This window comes from Myodes glareolus, chromosome 8, assembly GCF_982192425.1.
Source record: "Myodes glareolus chromosome 8, mMyoGla1.1, whole genome shotgun sequence".
NCBI lineage: Eukaryota > Metazoa > Chordata > Mammalia > Rodentia > Cricetidae > Myodes > Myodes glareolus.
In genome coordinates this window covers 39,584,189-39,604,154 of record NC_142033.1, presented here as the reverse complement: position 1 = coordinate 39,604,154, position 19,966 = coordinate 39,584,189, and the positions used below count along the sequence as shown (strand labels likewise).

At 43.8% G+C, this 19,966-nt stretch overlaps 1 protein-coding gene across 8 annotated transcripts in view; it reads right to left on the bottom strand.

Annotated features, from left to right (window-relative positions):
• The window catches only part of Atp8a1 (ATPase phospholipid transporting 8A1), a 216,597-nt gene that overhangs the window by 15,521 nt on the left and 181,110 nt on the right, over positions 1-19,966 (bottom strand). For all 8 annotated transcript variants that reach the window (XM_087908979.1, XM_087908984.1, XM_087908978.1 and 5 more), the window contains 3 exons: positions 17,371-17,432; positions 13,290-13,346; positions 12,093-12,200 (listed from right to left, as the gene is read on the bottom strand). In XM_087908979.1, coding sequence (XP_087765105.1) covers positions 12,093-12,200; positions 13,290-13,346; positions 17,371-17,432 — 227 coding nt within the window. The remainder of the gene's footprint in view (positions 1-12,092; positions 12,201-13,289; positions 13,347-17,370; positions 17,433-19,966) is intronic.

The following is a 19,966-nucleotide window of genomic DNA, read 5'->3' as shown; positions in this document are numbered from 1 at the left end:
ACAGGCCTGGGACAGTACTCAGAGGATAGACCATCCATGCGCTGTGTGTGAGGCCTGGGTTCAATCCACAGCACTCCAGCAAAAGAATCAAAACCAAGAAGTGGCATTGTCTAGATAAGGCTTTATACGGGGTTTCTATATTTAAAAATCGTGGGAAAAGAAATCTCCAAAGTGAGCAGATTCCCAGAAACACAGAACTTCCACAGGTTCGGAGGACGTGAGTGGAAAATCTCACGCTGGAGAATGAGTCTCAGATGAGTGTGATTCTGTGCTACTATCTGGGCACAAGGAGAGCACGCTTGTCTTCCTACACATGGATTGCAACAGACAGGCAAGGCCAAAACAGTGTTCTCAGGAGCCAAAGCATCCGCCAGTGATACAGTCATCCCCTGCAGTCGCCAACAAACGCACTAAATTAAATCAGATAAAACAATGCACCACCACAGCCGTGGGGTGTGGAGAGCTGCCGTTCAACAGACACCTGTACCAATCCATAGATCCCTGGAAATGCATTAGCCTGTGGGAAAGGGACGGGGCCACAGACACTCCTGTCAACTTACAGAAGTGTCAGATTCTGCATTGTGTGTCAATCTGCACCCAGCTTCTGTGGAGGGATTACCATGTCACCAACCTGGTGATCACCAGTCCTACAGGGCCCCAGGGTGCTAGGTGTGGTGAGGTGATCGAAGCCTCTCAGAGGCAAGGGCAGGGCAGCCTAAGGAAGGCCTCGAAGAGATGGAGTAGGGAGTCCACTGAGCTGCATGGGGCAGCTTGCTATTTCGAAGGCACTGCCAGACCTTGGAATGCCTCTCCAAGGCTATGGAACTCAGATATTCGCTGTAAAAGAGCAACAGCTAACAGATCAGTCTGCAGCTGGTTGAGTAAATGCATGTCCATGTGAGGGACCTATTACATAGCTCTGTAAGATCCTGCCCACAGAATGTAATGAGTAGAAAATGGATTTAGAAGGGCCTTGAGTAACGAGAAAGATAGGTGCCACTACTGCACCTTTAGGGACATCTTGCCATGCTGGCCACAGTTGTGTTTCATGGATATCACCGCTAGGTGGGACACTGGCTGCTTTTCTCCCTTGGCAGCTCGCACAGGGCCTCCTGGTATTAACAAAGCTAGTTCTCAGAGAGCAGGCTTTCAAGTTAGATCCAGTTTGGTTCTTCCGACACCCAAAGTGCATGGCTCTTCAGGAATAAGGACTTATTTTCAGTTCTTGATGGGAAACCAAGGGCAACAATAGCCTATAATGTTTTGGAAGCCTCAGACTCCCTTGATCAATAACTCACAATGAGGATTTTTCATGTACTGGTACTGGGTGCTTTGCTACACAATATATGATTTCTGGGTTGAGCATCATCAGCCCAAGTGGCATAATTCATTTACACTATACTCTCTCTTATACTTGATGTAGGAGGCATGGGGGTCCTTGTGCTCACAGATAAGCCTAGGGAACCTGGAGTATGAAGCACATTGGGTTGTTCCTACAAAGGAAGGGTTACATAACCTGTTATCCACCTGGAAGGCTGGGAGCCGACATGGTTAAAAGTCTGGTGACTTTGGTGCTATCTGGGTGACTGAAACCACAACAAACTCTTCCCCCGACCCTTATCATAAGCTTATTTCTCTCAGTCAGTCTTAGAACCCATCTTCACGGAACGGATCACATGCTCTTTACAAGGAGTTCTGATGTAGTCATGTCCCACATTTATTTAGCTTACTTTGTACTTTATTGTGTACACGGCATTGAGTTAATTATCACCAGGAAGTTTCCCCCCTCCGCCCCCCCAAACTGTGCTGTGCTTAAACATGCCCATAATAAACAACTTGGGGTCAGATTCAAGGTTTTTTAACCAATACAGTCTACTTAATCATGTTGAACTGAACTGCCTTTTGCTTCCCTTTTACAATATATAAACATATATATAGTAAGATATATGTGTATAGAGTAAGACATGAATGTACACACGGAATGCTAGCATGTCTGTCAGCCTTGGTGGTCCTAGAGACCCCTGCATCTGTAGCCGGGGTTGGTTAGGTTTGTACTCAGAGCTCCGTCATCATCACACACTATGCTTATTTATTTATTTATTTATTTATTTATTTATTTATTTATCTATCTATCTATTTATTTATTTATTTACTTATGCCTTCCCCCCCCCCCCCCCCCGCCATGATAAGCTTCAGAGCAAACCCTTCCTTTGCAGCGCTGTATTCCCACAGCCACTAGAAGAGTGAATCTGTTAAGTGGATAAACTATTCAAGTCCAGCATACGATACGGACAGCCCATCAGCGTGACTGACATCAGAGGAATATGTGGGCTGCTGTTTGGCCCACCACTCACCTATTTTTTGATGTTTATTCAATCATTTTAAGCTACTTAAGTTATTGAGAAGTTTTTACTAATAAGTTTATTTTTTTAAAAAGCAAAACATCATTAATTTTCTCTGTTATAAGAAGTACTCAAGATAAAAATAATAATTGTTTTAATTCTTTGGTCAGGTTTTTTTTGATTTGTTCTTTTCCACACTAAGGTTATTTTCTTAGGCAAGACTGCAATTTCAGAAAAGACATATTTTTTTCCTTAAAAAAATTAAAAATTCCTTAAGAAGCTTATTTTTTTATGATTTTTGTGTATGTGTGTCTATGTAAGCACATGCCATGTGTGTGTGCAGGTGCCTACAGAGGCCAGAAGAGGGCATCAGATCTCCTGAAGCTGTAGTTATGGATGTTTGTGAACAACCCCAGCTCAGTTCCTCTAGAAAAGTAACTAGTGTAGCTTTCTCCAGCCCCTAACTTGTGACTTTAAAAAATTGTTTCCAATGTATCCATTCATAATTCCCATATACACACACAATTACAATAATTCTCTCTCTCTCTCTCTCTCTCTCTCTCTCTCTTACACACACACACACACACACACACACACACACACACACTCCTTGTTGGTGTGGTGAGTGGAGTCTTCTGTTTTCCTTGCACCTTTGAACTTAGGACTTCTTGCAGGAAAGGCTCAGGTTAGAGAAAACGCTACCAGCAAGCCTCTCCTGTTTTTTTAGGATTTGGTTATAAAATGGTTGATTCAAGAAGTTAACTGCTTTCTGGCTAAGCTCAGCCTTCTAAACCCAGAGGGGCTTGCTTGTACTGTGAGGGGAAAACTCAAACCCTCAGCTCCCAGCTCTCTTTTTTGGTCGTATGTTGTGAGTTTACTTTTCCTCTCTTCTTCTCCTCATGCATCTGCTAATCTCCTCAGGAAACATCATCTGTTTCATGTCTTAGTGAAATAATCACTAAAACAACAACAAAACCCCCAAACTATTTCCATGACTGGCTTCAAATTGCAGGTATTTCTTACATTTTTCATATGCTATTTCTTGGCTCTCCTCTCTACGTGGCTTCTCCTTTTCGGCCTACAGTAGCAGTCATACAGTTCTTTGGAAGAAGTATACTGTGTGTGGCCATATTCCAATTCCAATCCCATCCCACCCAACCTCAGTCCCCCACAGGGTCTTGTCTGCTGTAAATCCTGTTCTCAGTCAGTCAACATTAGCGGTTGCAAGGATCTGGCTCATCAAATCCAAGACAGAAGAATATCCTTTGCTACCCTGGAACCCGAGATATATGACAAAACAAAACAACCAAACAAAACAAAAACCAACCAACCAACCAAACAAAGATCTTAGGAAGTATGCAAAGTAGACACCAGCACACAGCACAATTCTCTTCTGTGGAGAATTCTAGAGGCGGTGAGGGGCTGGAGAGCAGTTAAGATGCCCAGTGTGGAATCAACAGTGCTGTGCAGGAAACTCTCACATGTCCATTGTCTCATGAGTAGATGATGCGAGAATAAATCAGTAAGGAAGGTGCTTAGAGGAAAAAGGAGGCGCTAGTGGGAACTGGCTCAACCAGAAGTCACTTCTATCCAAGCAGTAAAGCCCGGCTATACAGCTCTGCACACTGGAAGTGGCATGGGAGCAGTCTTCCTAAATGGCACAGAGAAGGCTGGGAACTGTGTGCCTCCAAAAAGCTGTTCTCTAGGACTACAGTTTCCAGAAGAGTAAAAGTAATTAGGAACAGAGTTGTTGCATTTTGGCTTTCCTTATTGTGCTATTTTAAAAATGGAAAGACAACATAAAATGAGGATGAAGTCAGTAACAAAATATTATTATTATTATGAGAAATACATATTGAAAGTATTATGCCGTTACTGGGTAAATTATATAAGGATGAATTATCTCAATGTTCAATGTTCTTACCATCTAAAAATAGAAATGCCTTTGTCTTAATTAGGGTTTCTATTGCTGTGAAGAGACACCATGACCACAGCCATTCTTATAAAGGAAAATATTGAATCTTGGTGACTCTCTTACAGTTCAGAGGTTTAGTCCAGTATTGCCATGCTGGGGAGCAATACAGCACGCAGGTAGACAGGATACTGGAGAAGGATCTGAGAGTTCTTACATCTTGACTCGCTGACAACAGGAAGTGGTCTGACATACTGAGCAGTATCTTGAGCATAGGAGACCTCACAACCTGCCCACACAGTGACACACTTCCTTCAACAAGGCCACACCTCCTAAAAGTGCCACTCCCTTTGGGGGGGCATTTTCCTTTAAAGCACCACAGCCTTAGACCACAGACAACTGTTCTTCCTTAATCCTGAGGTATTCTTTTACATACAACAGGCATCTAAGTTCAGTCTAACTGTCCTAGCTTCGCAAACACTTCTTGGGCATCCATCCTCTATCCTGTTCCGTTACACTTTTCTTCCCATTATGTTTTCCTTTATAAAATGACTGACACTAACTCATCACTTAGAGGAGTAACTGACACATCAAGTCCCCCTGCTCTTACGAACATCTGTCACATGCTGCACTCTGTCCTTGCTCGGTTAACTGGGCAGACCACATCCGGCTCACAACTATGCCATTAGCAGGGAGACCACCAATGGGCAAGGACCAGTTCTGCTCTCTGCTTCCTATGACAGAACCTGGACTAAGTTTGACACTTGCTCTGCACGGGAGGAAAAGATGTTGTGCCACATCTCTCCATGGCTCTCATGAGAACGTGTCCATTTTAAAGTGTGTGCAAAGGTCCTGAGTCCGAATCCTCTTCTTCTGCTTTAGCAGTACTAGACAGGCTTCTCTGAACAGGAAGGGCCTGGAAATGGCAACCTACCAGCTGTCTCCCTTACTGTCAAGGGCATGGGTCTGTGATCAAGGGCATGCTTTACTGGCTAGGCTGCCAATTGTCCTTAGCTCACTGATGAACTTCTGCTGGCGTTTAGGCTAGTGGGTCCCTCCAGGCTACTTGACTTAACACAGTAATCTCAGATAAAAACCCTGCCCCACTCAGGAGCCCTGGCCTTACAACCAATAAGTTATTATATTGCTGTCCAGTAATTAAGAGCTGATAGATGGGTAAGGACTATTTTAACCAGGAAATTCCTCATCTGAAGTATGATTTATGATGTTGGGAATAGGCAATAGCACAGTTTAGGAAAATCTTATCAGTGTTGCAATTCGTGAATGTCTTTCTTAGGGGGTGACATCGAAGGGCCCAACAAAAATTTTTTACTGTTTTTCAGACAGGCTTTACAAACCTCAATCAAGAGATCTGAAATTCTGTAAAACACATGCTCTTTCCTTAACTTCAATTTCCTTCAGTAGTTTTATAGGTCCCTGAGGCCAGGGAGAGCAGGAACAGATGGCGCTGGGGGTGGGGTACTTTACAGTGTGTGTCTGCAAGGCGACAATAAATTTAAAAGTTTTCCTTTTTTTCTTTTCTTTTCATTCTTGCAACCTAGCTTCTGGTATTAATCCTGATGTGAAATGACCCTTGATAGAGTTTGATATAGCTACTTTTCTAATTTTTTTTTAATCTAGTTTACTAATCATTTTGGATAAAACATTTTCTTCTGGAAATTCCAAAAACTACCCAGTGCCGTCATCTAGACAAGTCTGAAAAGCAGGCTGGTCTATGTTTATATGACACAGCGCTATCCCCAGGGCCTGCCGTACCCCATAAACTGTTGTCCTGGTGTGAAAAAAACACAAGTGAAGTCTGAAGAAAAAAGTCCCCCTCTTAAATCACAACCACATTTGTGAGTGGTGGGGAAAACAGTAACATATTTAGCTTGTCGCTGTTTCCTCTTTATTTTTAAAGATTTCCCTCCAATTGTCTAGCTTCATAGAATCCACTTTCTTCTACCAACGTCATCATTTCTTTTAAGAATAGTATTTTCGCAATTTTTGGCACAGAGTTACTAGTTAATCATGATCGTGTGATCATCATGCCGGGGAGGGATGCAGAAGACTATGCTAGAACCACAGTGTACAACTACAAAAGAATGTTCTCACCCAGGAACACCCTACCCACCACTAAGAACCACCAAAGAGGAGTCAGTGGAAGATGAGCAAGGCTCTGACGTGTGGATGATCCTTCTGCAAGTCCACAGGAAAAGAAGCCATGGGTTTGCGTGAAACAACCCTCCAAACAGTGACAGAGGCAGCTGAGGACAGCTGGTGATGGAAATGCTACGTGCAGCATTTGGCCCCTTCACCAAGCACACAGAAAAAAATACAAATGCTTGAATCTACGACACTGGTACCGAATGAAGGCTAAGCACCTACTGTTGCTAAGGCTGGGAGAAAAGCCGTCATGGCGCAGGAAGAAGAGGTCAGTGAAGGAAGGTGAATGACCATATTTGATGGCATGGTGATCATGCGGACAGGAAGAGGCTGGGTTCCAAGTACAGGTCAGACGCTCAGGACCTTGAGGAGGGGACTGGACCACTGTGACTGTGAGGTATGCGCTAGGTTTCACCTCAAACTGGAGCTGTGGCTCCCGGGTAAGTGAACACCAATGAGGGTTTCTAAGAGTGTCTCGGTCAGGTATACGGTGCCCCAGATCAGCGGTAACCACGCATTCTCTTACTCTAACACATGACATTTCAGAGTTTTTTCTTTCAAAAAATAAGATGACATCATGAGTAGCTGATTTTGTTATTAAAATAGGTCAAAGTCTAGGATATGAAGATAGAATTTCTAAAGTGTCTGTGTGCATGTGTGGGTGATTTGCTTTGCTTGTTTTTGTTTTTTTTTTTTTCCAGTGTTGGGTTTACAAGCATAGGATTACATTATACCATTGGCATTTAAAAGACCAACCAACCAATCAACCAACTGACCAGACAACCCTTGGGTCCTGGATGAACTCATAATGCTCATGGGCGTTTGGCAAGTTCTTTATGGCTGAGCCATCTCCCTGTAGGTTCCATAGAGGAGCTGAAGAAAGGTGGGTGCTGATACCAAGAGATGAGAACTCTGGGCCTTTTTAAAGAGGCAGAAACAGTTTCCCACCTGGTTAAGCGAAGAAGCTGATCAGGTAAAGCCCTGAAGTAACAAGATACATGAACGCAGGAAGATGGCCACAAGATGAAAAGAAAGAGCTCCCATCTGGGAGTAGGAACAACAAGGGGCGCCAAAGACAAGATATAGAATTCCTCAGCTCGTCAGAGGAAACCAGCGGCATTTGAAAAGAACGTCCTAAGGTTGCACTTTCTGGGTCACTAGCTAGTCATTGGCTACTTCTCAGCTCACGACAATATGACCTAACTAACACAGCCATGCCTGCCTTGAAATGTGCGGCCTGGACATCATCCTGGGCTCTCTTTTCTCCTGCTCTCAGTGAGCAAGGGTTTTCCCTTCCACATGCTGTGAAAAACGGCTGTGTCTTCAGGCAGGGCTGCAAATATGAACCAAAAGCACAAGGTGGAGATGCCTCCAAACTCCAGAACTATATGTGAGTGCCTACCGAGCTGAATTGAGAGCATGGACCCGTATCTGTACATTACCTGATTTATATAACTCACACCCTGAGACCTGGTTAGTAAGAGTCAGAGCCCTTTCAACTCGTTCTACTTAAGAGGCCCTAGAAGCCGTGGGGTGGGGGAGGGGATGCCTAGGAACAGAAGGCACCATGGAGGTGTGGGGTGGATGAGTCGCTGCCTCAGTGTTGCTAGTGACTGAATTGGTCACCATCACCTGAGCATGACATTGGCAAGTCCAGCATTATCTGAGCTGAAATCGATCTCTCTGCGACTTCTACCCTACTGTTTTTCTTCCATTTGCAGAAGACACAGCCGAAGTTTAAATGAATGCTCAGTTAACATTTATCATGGCGCCCTGGGGCCACCCTGTCCCGTGTAAGTGGATAAGACAACGGTGATTAGGACTCATTGCTGGGGCACTGCAATGACCCTTGCCGCATCAATGCCTGGGAAAAGCAGCACTGTAGGATGACAGACAGCAGGTTTCCTTCCCTATGAAAACCCACGAGACACCCACCAGAAGGGAGCATCCTTGCAAACTCAGGGATACCTAACCAAGCATCTAGTACCAGAGAATTGCATTGCTGAAAGCCTTCTGCCACTTCCCATGCGAGGTCAGATTTAACTGTTCAGTTAATTCATCTTGAAATTGGCCACTAAAACAAGCCTGTGATGGGACCCAGGGTGTTAATGTCTAATGTGTTCTTGTTCTGTTGACAGCAAACACTATAGAGTCAGTCTTGAAGCTCCCTCTCCCTGCCAACATTCCACCTACCTGTAAATCCCACCACTTGAAGCTCTCAGCATCTTATCTCTTCTCTGGACCGCTGCTCTCCTGGTCCGAGAGACCGCTATCTCTCACCTGGTTCCCTGAAATAAGCATGCGTAGGCTCCTGGCACAACAGGCAGAGCCCCGTGCAAAGCTCAAGTCAGGCCATGAGACCTTGAGGCTCCTCCAGTGGCTTAGTGTCTGACTGTGAGCAGAAGCCTCAGGGGTCTGTAGGAAACCTGGCACATGGTACCCTTGCCCACTGCACTTCTCTACCCATGTATATTCCGCTTATTTATCCAGCATCTTTCTCTTCCCACTAGAGAAGTCAGATGCCGGAGGACACGATCTCCGTCAGTCCTGAATCCAGAACCTGGAACAGTGGCTGATGTGGAGGAATCCCTGTAGATGTTTGTCAGACTGACTATGCACGCAGTCACTGGAGAAGAACCTGAGGGCAAGTTCGAGTTCAATAGCACTGGCTGATTGGTGCTATGGCTCTTCACAGGTCTTGACTACCTTTTGGAGTAGCTCCTCTATTCAGCCATTGTCCCTTTAAGGCCATCGAGTGTCTCAGCTTCCAAAGCCTGCCCATATATTAAACTTTTCAGCAACTAAAAATACACCCATTGTGGTGGTTTGAAGGAAAATGGACCCCAAAGGGAGTGGCAATAATGGGAGGTGTGGCCTTGTTGGGGGAAGTATGTCACCGTGGGGGCGGGCTTTGAGGGCTCATATATGCTCAAGTCATACCCAGTGAGACAGATTGCTTCCTCTCGCCTGCAAGACACAGAATTCTCAGCTACCTCTCCAATACCCTAACCTGCCTACATGCTGCCTGAAATCTGCCTGCATGCTGCCACGCCCCTCCACGATGATGGACTAAACCTCTAAAACTGCAAGCCACCCAATTAAATGTTTTCCTACATAAGGGTTGTCAAGTTGTTTCTTGACAGCAATAGACACTCTAAGACACCCATGTACAAAATTTTGTCTCGGGAGGAAGTGCTGCCGAGACAGGGAAGGACAGGATGGTAGGGCAGGTAGAATCCCTCAATCAGACACCAATGACATTGCGACTGTGGTGACAGAAAGCTGTTACTCGGTGTGTCAGGTGTTCATGAACTATCCTTACATTCTGGGCATTGTCCTGGGTGGTGTTTCACGGCGTGTATTATATAGCACATGGCAAGACGGGCAGAGCTGACCGCCGCAACCTACAATAATCTACTGCCCTATATATGCTGTAACAGCTTTGTTATGAAAGTTAGATGACTAAATAAACTGTAAGATGACCAATCAATTCTGCACAGATTTATAACGGATAGAAAACCTTGGCACAGGAACGAAAACTTCATTCATATATATACATGTTCTGTAGTCTCGATTGAAATATAGAACTTTAGGCTTTGTAAAATTTCACACACAAGAGAAATCACTTCTTTCTGAAGTGATTTGAGGTTTACTACAACCAGTGACTGTGCTTATCATGAACTGCTACAAAGAGGGGTTCCGATTACCCCACTGCTCAAGCAACAAATGGATACCACCTATGTTTGACAACACGATTGGCATTTCTGTCAAACCCTTAGCTGGAGATGAGGGTCACTTGAACACACACTCATGTACACACACTTCAAAAGACGTGACAAGCACTGAAGGGCGACAGAATGTTAAAGACTCGATCTTTTCCTTTGGGACAGCGAAGCTGACATGTTTTGGACAAGCTAGTAAAGACTACAGCTGAACTAATTCGGTCCTTCTATGTTCAACGAATCTCCAGCCATGGAAATACTTAAGTCAAAGTTGCAGTAGTCATGAAGCTGGAAGAAACAGGACTCCCATTATCAGGTCCCAGCGTCCACGAAGCGAACAGAAACGTGATGGAGTACTGACATTCATTTCACTTTGAGTTAAACACGGCACTGCTGTGCGTCTCAGGAGACAATATTAAGTTCTGTGTTTGGGTAATACCAGGAATTCTACAGGCAGGGGTAGAATTATATGTGGCTGGCTAAAAGCCAACCATACTTTACACTTGTCCTAGAAGTAGGTGGTCAAAGACTCAGTTCCTGTCATCAGATCCACTAGCCACAGCTACTTAAATGATCGGGGTCTCAAAGTCTTCTGTGGCACTCATTTTGAAGATGAAATAAACACGAAGAAACAAGGTAAATGCCGTGGACTTAACGTGTAGTGAAAGAGACTCAGTTAGGCGTGACCTTGGGGGAAAAGCAGGTTCAGGCAGACATCCCAGTGCAAGGACATGGCAGGACTAGGTCAGAGAGAGGCGACATGCACTGTCACATGCATGGAACGTGTTTCTCTGCAGGAAAAACGACTTGGGAACCAAGGCAAAAAGGAGCTGCATTTGTAGCTTTCTCTCTGTTCTCTTTAGAACACATTCTGCAAACTTGCTAGGCTTTAGAGTGTGTATGTTTCAAAAGATGCCTTTCCATGTGATGGAGGGACAAGCGGGCTGGTCGATGCATCTGGTTTCCCTGGAATAGTATAGAATGCCTCTCTCTAATAAATTTAACCACATTTTTTTTTAAAAAAGTGCCTGTATTCTGTTAATTTATAAAAAGCAGGGTGCTGTCAGATCAGATTTCATGAAAATGATCTATAAACCAGACTGTCAAAAGTGAAGGGTACTCAGGCAGACTAACGGGCAGAAACTCCGTGCAGACCGCTGGAGAGGGCTCTGGTGAAAACAGCGAAACAACAGCCCGCAACAGGGCTCACATTACCTTGATTTGCAAGTAACTGTGAGGTCACAGGAAATCCCGAAATGTTTTCCACATTTTCTTTCATACATTTTATGTCAAATTTCCTGCAATTGAAATCATAAACCCTCCTACTGCTGGACCCTCTTCTGAAGGAAAGGGGATAGTTTGACACTCCCCTATGAGCACCTAATAACTCAATTCCTCCCAGTGTAACAAGAAACTGAAAGACAGAATTGAAAATGGAGTATGATAAGGTTGCGATGTCACGTGCCTCAGTTCCTTCAAAATGAAGAGTCAAGCTGTTGTCCTTGGACAACCTGAAAAGCACATTTCATCTCGTGATGACTGACTTCGTCTTGGAATCAGAGACAACAGAGGGAATGACAGATTGTCCCAAAGAAGGAGCCACACACCATTTCCCTAAGTCTCTTATCCTGAGCGTACTTGTGGATTTATGGTCTACTTTTTAAAATGGTATCTTCTATATGGGTATTCGTGACAAGATTCAAATTCCCTACAACCATATTTTATTGTTCCAGTGTGTTTACTAAAGGATAAGTCAGATTTAAGTTAAATGTTGAAGTTTAAAATACTGGTTGGAGATTTATCTCTCCCACCTATGGCATTTGAGGGTGGTCAAACGCAGTTGACCAGAGACCCTCAAGATGGAAAGTCATGCTGAGTGGGATCAGGGTTCGGTAACGGGATACCCATTTCTAAGGTTCTGCTGGGTCATGAGTCATTAACATACATTACCTCTCCAGACATATCAGGGGCCATGGGAACGGAAGGCCACAGAGATGAGTAGATTCCAAAGAACACCACCCACAGCGCAATGCTGCCCCAGATGGCAATGTGGCTGAACTGTGAGGAAGGAAATCTGGGTCAGTCAAGCATGCAAACGTTATGAAGACGGTTGCAGAGTCTCTTCTGATCTGTACTAAATTCAGAAAAACCCCACCTCCCGGGATTGGGCTATAACTGCGTGCATTCATCCTGCAATTGCCTCCACTGTCCTCTGCTCTGACATTTATCCTTTTTACCCATAGCTTCCACTCTCCTTCATCCTTGCTCTGCAAGCTCTTCCTCAAAGACGTTAGACACACAAGAAAGAATTACACGAAAGTCAATAGATGTCAAATCCAAATTTCTCACTTCATTTCCCTCCTCCTTGAGCACTGAACTATAATTATGTTTTCTGTAGTAACTCTCCCTATCTAGAAGTGAACAAGCTGCAAAACTAATGTGTTGAAAGTAGAACATGTTTTATACCGAGTGTTCATTTGTTAAGTGTCTGAAGACAGGTATCTCATTGTTGTGGGATAATCTTTTTGCACACTGTGAAGACGTGTCTTTGACAAGGCGTCTTCTAGCTAATTTAATGAAGAGCTGAATGGCCAATAGCTAGGCAAGAGGGGATAGGTGGGATTTCCAGGGAGAAAGAGGAAAAGGAGGAGGGACCTAGGCAGGATTCACCAGCAGATTTGGAGCAGGTAGAAAGTGCTGTACCGAGAAGAGGTAATTGAGCCATATGGCAGAACGTAGATTAAAAAAAAATGGATTAATTAAGTTATAAGAGCTAGTTGGAAACAAGCCTAAGCTAAAGGCCAAGCTTTCATAATTAATAAAAAGTCTCCATTTCATTATTTGGGGGCTGGCAATCCAACGATAGTCTCATAAGAAAGCTTGTTATATCTCAACTAATTTTCTTTGTTCTAACAGGTTTCCTGTGGAACACCAGTCCAATGGCATCACTAGCCTGAAAGACTCCATCTTTGTGAGCTGGTGACAGTGTACAACACTGCTAAAGGCTCGAGAGGTCTCAATAATAAACACATTTAAGTCAATGTTCTCAACGCACAGTCCCTACTTCCCTCCCTCTGTGCCCAATGCTCCGCAAGCAATAACTGCAGGCTTTGTAATAAAGAGACACGTGCCAAGAGTTGTTCTTACCCATGTCCAGTATGAGGTTTCCAGTCCAGCTTTCAAACACACAGTTATCACTACAAACTAAAAACAGAAAGAAAAAATGTTACTTTGTCTCCTAACATGTGTCATGGTATCCAACTCTGTCAAGAGAGCCCTTTCAAAGAACAATAGGTTCTGTGCATGAAGCCAGCTCTGTGCCTCTCAAACTCACTGTTCAGGCTAATGGCACTCGTTGGGCCATGGCAACAGCTGCCACGTGCATGGTTTTGCTGCTGCCCCTCTTCTGCCTCTGCTCACATTCACTGCCACAGAGCCCGTCAAGGAGGCTACCCAGGGCCCTGCTGGTTGTACCCTGTACAATCCATGAGCACTGATGGCATGTGCTTGTGTTAATGTGGGCTCTCAAGCTTCCTTTAACAGAATCTTTTTCACTTCCTGAATTTTAAAGAGAAACTATAGAAGCAAAACAACTAGATGTTTAAGAATCTCAGTCTTTATTCTAGAACTTTATGTATATATAATTCTGCAAATGTAGGATTATGAGAGTCAGCCACTTCTTTTTCTTTCTTTCTTTCTTTCTTTCTTTTTTTTTTTTTTGAGACAGGGTTTCTCTGTAGTTTTGGAGCCTATCCTGGAACTTGCTCTTGTAGACCAGGCTGGCCTCGAACTCACAGACATTCATCTGCCTCTGCCTCCCGAGTGCTGAGATTAGAGATGTGCACCACCACCCTGCTGAGTCAGTCACTTCTTGAAACCACACACCATTTGGGGTGATTATATGGGTGTCCTGTCTAGTGTTATGTCAGATTGACACAGGCTGAAGTCATCTGAGAGGAGGTCTCTTATTAATCTCCATGGCAATTTTCTGGCCCCTGCTGCCCAGCACCTATTGTTCAACTGTCCTGGCAAAGAAAAGGTTTTGCTTCCGTGACCCTAGTCCTCTTGCTAAGCACTGCTGATTCTTCAGCTCCAGCTGACCAGACACTTCAGACTTTAAATTCAAAATATTATACTAATGGCCCCAAGAGTCTTTGCGGGGCTCTCAAACGTCTCTCTGGCACTTCAGACGGCTGTCTTTGTTGTCTTCTAAGCTCTCACAGATCAGCCCATTAAGCTCTGAGCACTCCATGTCATTTCCAGTCTGACGCGCTACACTATTCCCCACACACAGCATGGTCAGGTTAGTTGGAGCAACACCCCACTTCTGGTACCAATTTCTGTTCTAGATTGTTTTCTGCTGCTGTGATAAACACCATGACAAAAAGCAACTTGGGAAGGAAAGAGCTGATTTAGCCTTGCAGGTCTATCATGGAGTGAAGTCAGGGCAGGAACTCAAGGCAAGAACCTGTAGACAGTAACTGAAGCAGAGGCCAGAGGGACTTCTCTTAGGTTTACAATCAGCTACCTGGCTTATGCAGCCCAAGCCCATGTGTCCAGAGATGGCACCACCTACATCGATTAGCAATCGAGAGAATGCCCTACGGCATGCCCACGGGCCAATCTGATGGAGGTGATTAATTCCTCACTTGAGATTTCCTCTTCCCAAGTGTGTCAAATTGACAACCAAGATTAATCATTGCTCTTCCCACCAGGATGGACTAACACCTTTGACACTGTGAGCAAATCAACTTCATCTCTTCAGTTTTTTTGTGCAGAGGTTTGTCTGTAGTGATGAAAGACCAACGAGAGCGTCTTCCTCACAAGGTTGTTTTTGATTAAAACACTGAATACAGACTACTCAGACCAGTGCTCATATTATTATGACCTATTTATGATTTCATGTAAAAAACGGAAACATCATGAATCAAGGAAACTCTGGGCATTAGGACTAACTCATAGCACTGAAAATGTATTTCTTGCCTGGTACTGGCTACTGCCAATGCCCATAGGGCCCAATCCTTCTTTCAGGTTTTGGGGACAGTACATGTTTAGACATTTTTGAGCAGGCTTGAAAATTTAAGGTATAGGGGTACAGTTGGGCTTTCTCATCAGGATATCTGTTGGTAAATTATGATTAATATCTGCAGATACTAAACCCATATTAGTAAGTATTAGCATAAGCTACATAAAATTTCCAGAAAGTGAATGAAAGCAAAGCACTCGTCTGAGACCCGAGATGTTATAGTGTGTCCCCAAGAGACAGCCAAAATATAAATTGTAGCTTATTTTCAGCTACCTAGTTAAGTATATACACAGTTCTGTTTTGGCATTCATGTTATAAGAGAACAACCCTCTCAACCATTGTTTTTCTTTTTACTCCTTCAGTGGGAAGACACCAGTGGAAAGAAATCCCAAGATTTTCCCAAACCTGAAGCCCTCGGACTGAGTATGACTTCTGTCGCTGTGATAGAACACCCCGCTTTGAGCAATACAGAAACATTTGATTTGGCCTGGCTTACAATTCCTGGTTCCCATCATTATTATAGGGAAATCAAGGCAGGACCATCACGCATCATATCCACAGTTAAGAGGAGAAATAGAACCAATGCATGTCTCTGTGCACGCTTGCTTAATACTCAGCTAGAATTATTTATCATGGCCGCAGGGAAGTGGAGAGAGAGAATCAGTGCACGTCTCTGTGCACGCTTGCTTAATACTCAGCTGGAATTCTCTATTTTTATATAATGCAAAGCCCAAACCATGAAGTGGTGATACTCACATTCAATAGAGGGTCTTCTCAATTCAATTAACAATCCCCACAGATAGATACGCCCATAGGACAAGTGGGTCTAAAAAATTCCTCATTAAGACTCTCTTCTAGATTGTGTGAAGTTGAGAGTTCAAACAAGTCAATACAGCAAATGAACCTAATTTCTTATCATTCAGTTCTTTCAACCCTTGAGATTTGTGTATTTTAGTTTTCAGTGTTGGGGACTGAAAGGCGTTCTTCTCTGAGTTCAAAGGCTCTTAGGCTCAAAATGACACTTGAGGACAATTATCAAAGAGTCAGCCACACCAATAGCTGGTTGGCCCGCTTTCTCTACACAGAGGCCAAAGAGGATTGAGTGAGTGAGTGAACAGGTGGGGAGTGAGGTGTATAAGGAATAGACAGGGTGTTGGTCACGGAATATACAGTTCAGGTTGGAATGACTGTGCTCTGCATTCAGCTGTCTGACCATGGGCCCTAGCAGTCCACAGACCTCTTGAGTTTTAGCAGAAGAATGGTCTGAGTGCTTTCTGGCATCTTAGAGGCAGTGGGAAGAGCTTGGTGGGTCTCTGGCAGTTGTGGGGAAAACGTTACCTAAGCCTGCGAGTCTCTCTCATTAAAAATATTATGTGTTTGGATATTTCCTTGCATGTATATGTGTGTACCACTTGTGTGCCTGGTGTCTGTCAAGGCCAGAAGAAAGTGTGAAAACCCCCTGGAACTGGAGTTACAGATGGCTGTGAGGCACCACGTGGGTGCTGGGAACTGAACCCAGGTCCTCAGAAGCAGCTAGTGCTCTTAACCATTGAGCCACCTCTTCCGTCCCAAATCACTCTACTGTTAGTTAGCACAAGCCTTTAGAGAGATCACTGGCTACACACCCAAGAATACTTTGATGATGTTGTAAGCATTCAGTAAGACACACACACACACACATAAGTGATGGCAGTAAGATAAATTAGAGGAGAAAGTTAAACATGAATTAATGGGAAAGTAAGAGTAAAGAGGAAATACTGAAAATCAAAGTAACAGAAATCTTTTAAAGTCAGTGACTCCGAATCATACTTAAAAAGAACAGGTGTGGTGTGCCTGTGCCAGGGGATCATTCTGGCACTTGGGAGGCTGAGATAAGAGGGCTTGGAGTTAAAGGCCAGCCTGGGCTACACAGTGAGGTTGAGGTTGAGGTAAGAGTACTTTGAGTTAAAGGCCAGCCTGGGCTACACAGTGAGGTCCTATCTCAAAACAAAACAAACAACAACAAAAAAGCCCAATACACAAAACAAACCCAACAAAACCATATGTAGAAAGTTCTTAATATTCCAAATGCCTTATTTCATTTTTAAAGGAAACCCTAAATGACCCTTAACCCCACCCTGCACACGTTTAAGTCTGAAAGGAAAGGGGCAGAGACAAAAAGCAGTGGCTTTAGACAGAAGCACGCAAGGGGGCAGAACTCACAGTGTAAACAAAGTTTCCCAGAAGCAAGTAATCTGAGGTTTTCCCATTTCCGAATACTGTGCCTGCAAGGAAGAAGAGAGGCTTGTTAGGGAAGAAAATGGAGGAAGGTTCAAAACCAAGACAGCAACTTAGTCATTCTGAACACGAGAAGAACCTAGAGGTGCACGTGGGGCTAGAACTGAAGTCTTTCTTTGAGACCATGCTCTTCCTCACGGAGCTGCTGCAGACGGGTCACAAACTAAACACCAAATGGGAAATCTGACTTGCTAACCAATTCTTAGACTCCACAAGATGAAAATAAACAAATACGCAAAAATGTTGAACTCTTAATCATTTGGAAAGCCTAAAGTTCTGGTATTGACAGGATAAGATTTTCAGAAGGCTGACAGCGTCAGGAAGAGTCACTGGACCCTTCTCAACGAGGCTGTTAACATGGGACCAAGAGGGAGACATGAAAAACCATACACCAAGCCGATCTCATGAACACGATGCTTTGACGGTCTGGCTGGACTTCTGGGCACATTTAAAGTCTTTTGTTATTCTAGGAATAAGTAACAAAAAATAACTGCAGATGAAGGAGTAGCAACTAACCAGGAGATGCTATTACTGGTGGAAAATATTGATACTCAGTCCCAGGGATCTCAGCTCCGTCATGAGGCTCCCCACTCGGGTGGTTTTCAGGTTCACTCAAGTTACATATGCTGTCTGGGCGGAGGCAGGGACACTTGGATGGCTCTGTTAAACTACTGGCTGTCGTTCCTGGTCTATGGACTCACTCAGAAATGATTGCGCATCCCCAGGGGCTTCTGCATACATGCTTTATAGCTATCAGTATTTACCAAATTAGAAATTAAAACAGAACATTAAAAAAAATCTGTATTTTTATCTAAAAATAACAGTAATAAACCCAGTACTAAGTCATATAAACACATTTTATGAAAAATAACTATTTTCCTAAACAAAAATGAGTGAGAAAATTGGCATTATTTTACATTAATCTCCTTAATGTCCAGAATTTAACAGACTACAGCTGGGCTCTTCCCATGGTGCTTTGGTTACAATATTTCAGAGAAATGCGGATTTGTAGAGATATACACGGAGTTATGATGGGTGTGTCTATGTTTCTTTTGGTAATCTTTCCCAGTAATTCTTTTATATGACATCAAAACTCAACAAGCATTCCCACCCCCAGAGGTAGAGGTCTGATTTTTGGATTTGTTTTTTAAAGGCTGGTTGCCAGCACGGAATCTGAAACTCCACCAGTGACCTCTGTGCACCTGGTTACATTAAAATCCACTGGTCACGTGGTGCCACGCAAGACTTTAATCCCGTGGCAGCCAGTGTCTCAACTCACGAAGAGAACATCCTTTCCCCCAGGGTGAGATGCTGAGCTGTGTGCTTTCAGGTCTGCCCAGCCTGTCTCTCAGAACTCTATTGAGACACACCAGAGTTCAAGGGTTAATCAGAGCACTGGCCGACAGCTTCTTCACGGGCAACCTGAAGTGAAACTGGGTGTATACGGCAGTGGAGATTAGTCACCGAAGCACCATGGGACTTATCCCACACTGAGTCTGTATCATAACTGAAAAAGACAGAAAACCGACTAATACTAAAATTGATAAAGACTCAAATTCTGACCCCACAGACTTCCAAAAGCTCTTGGGTTTTCTAAGACATCTATAGACAACTCTTGGACCTGTTCCACTAAAAATGATTATTACGTTTCATGTTGCATGCTTCCATGGGCTCCAGCTTTTCCTTCCTTCCGAAGCACAACAAGTCTCCCAATCTCCTAGCACTCACTTCAGAACAATTACACAGCTCTCAACACCAAACTGGGGACGGAAGCCCGTGCTACCTATAACTCATTCTTTGAAGAAAAAGCCGAGGATCCTCGAGACTTTTCTGGATTTGGTTTCCCCAGGCAGCAGCTGCTGGGGACGGCTGGGTGGAAGCCCGCTGATGTGGACTGTTTCCCAGGAAAACACAGCAAGAGATCTGGCATGTTTAAAGTGCATTGTATGGTGTTTGGCTTGGCTTATTTTTGATATTAAATTTCCCTTTTCTAGTTTAGGATGTCGAAATGGTAGTTTCATGGTTTTGGCAGTATCTTGCTTTTAATTCCTATGTTGATTTTACATTTTGAAACTAACTTTACTTGGTGGATTTGACTAAGGCCAGGATGTCCTGAATTGTACCCTGGACTTCAGTATCTGATTGCTTCAAAGAGCAGAAACAACATAATGTACACCAAGTGATTAGTGGGTAACTAAATAATGGTATGGCTATCCAGTGGAATATTATTTAACCAGAAAGGGGATCACTGATGGGTACTGCAATGTGAAAAAGCCCAGCACATGTACAGAACTCCACTTACATGGCATGCTCACAACAGGCAAGTTCACAGAGACAGAAAAATTAGTGGTTTCCAAGAGCTATGAGGAGGCTATGGAAAATCAGGGAGTGATTGCTGTCGGGCACAGGATTTCTTTCTGGGGGTGCTAAAATATGGCACTGGCATTATATGACGGTGACATTTACACAGTTCAATACTAAAAACCACTGAATGGTGCATTTTGAAGGTAAATGTGGCAGT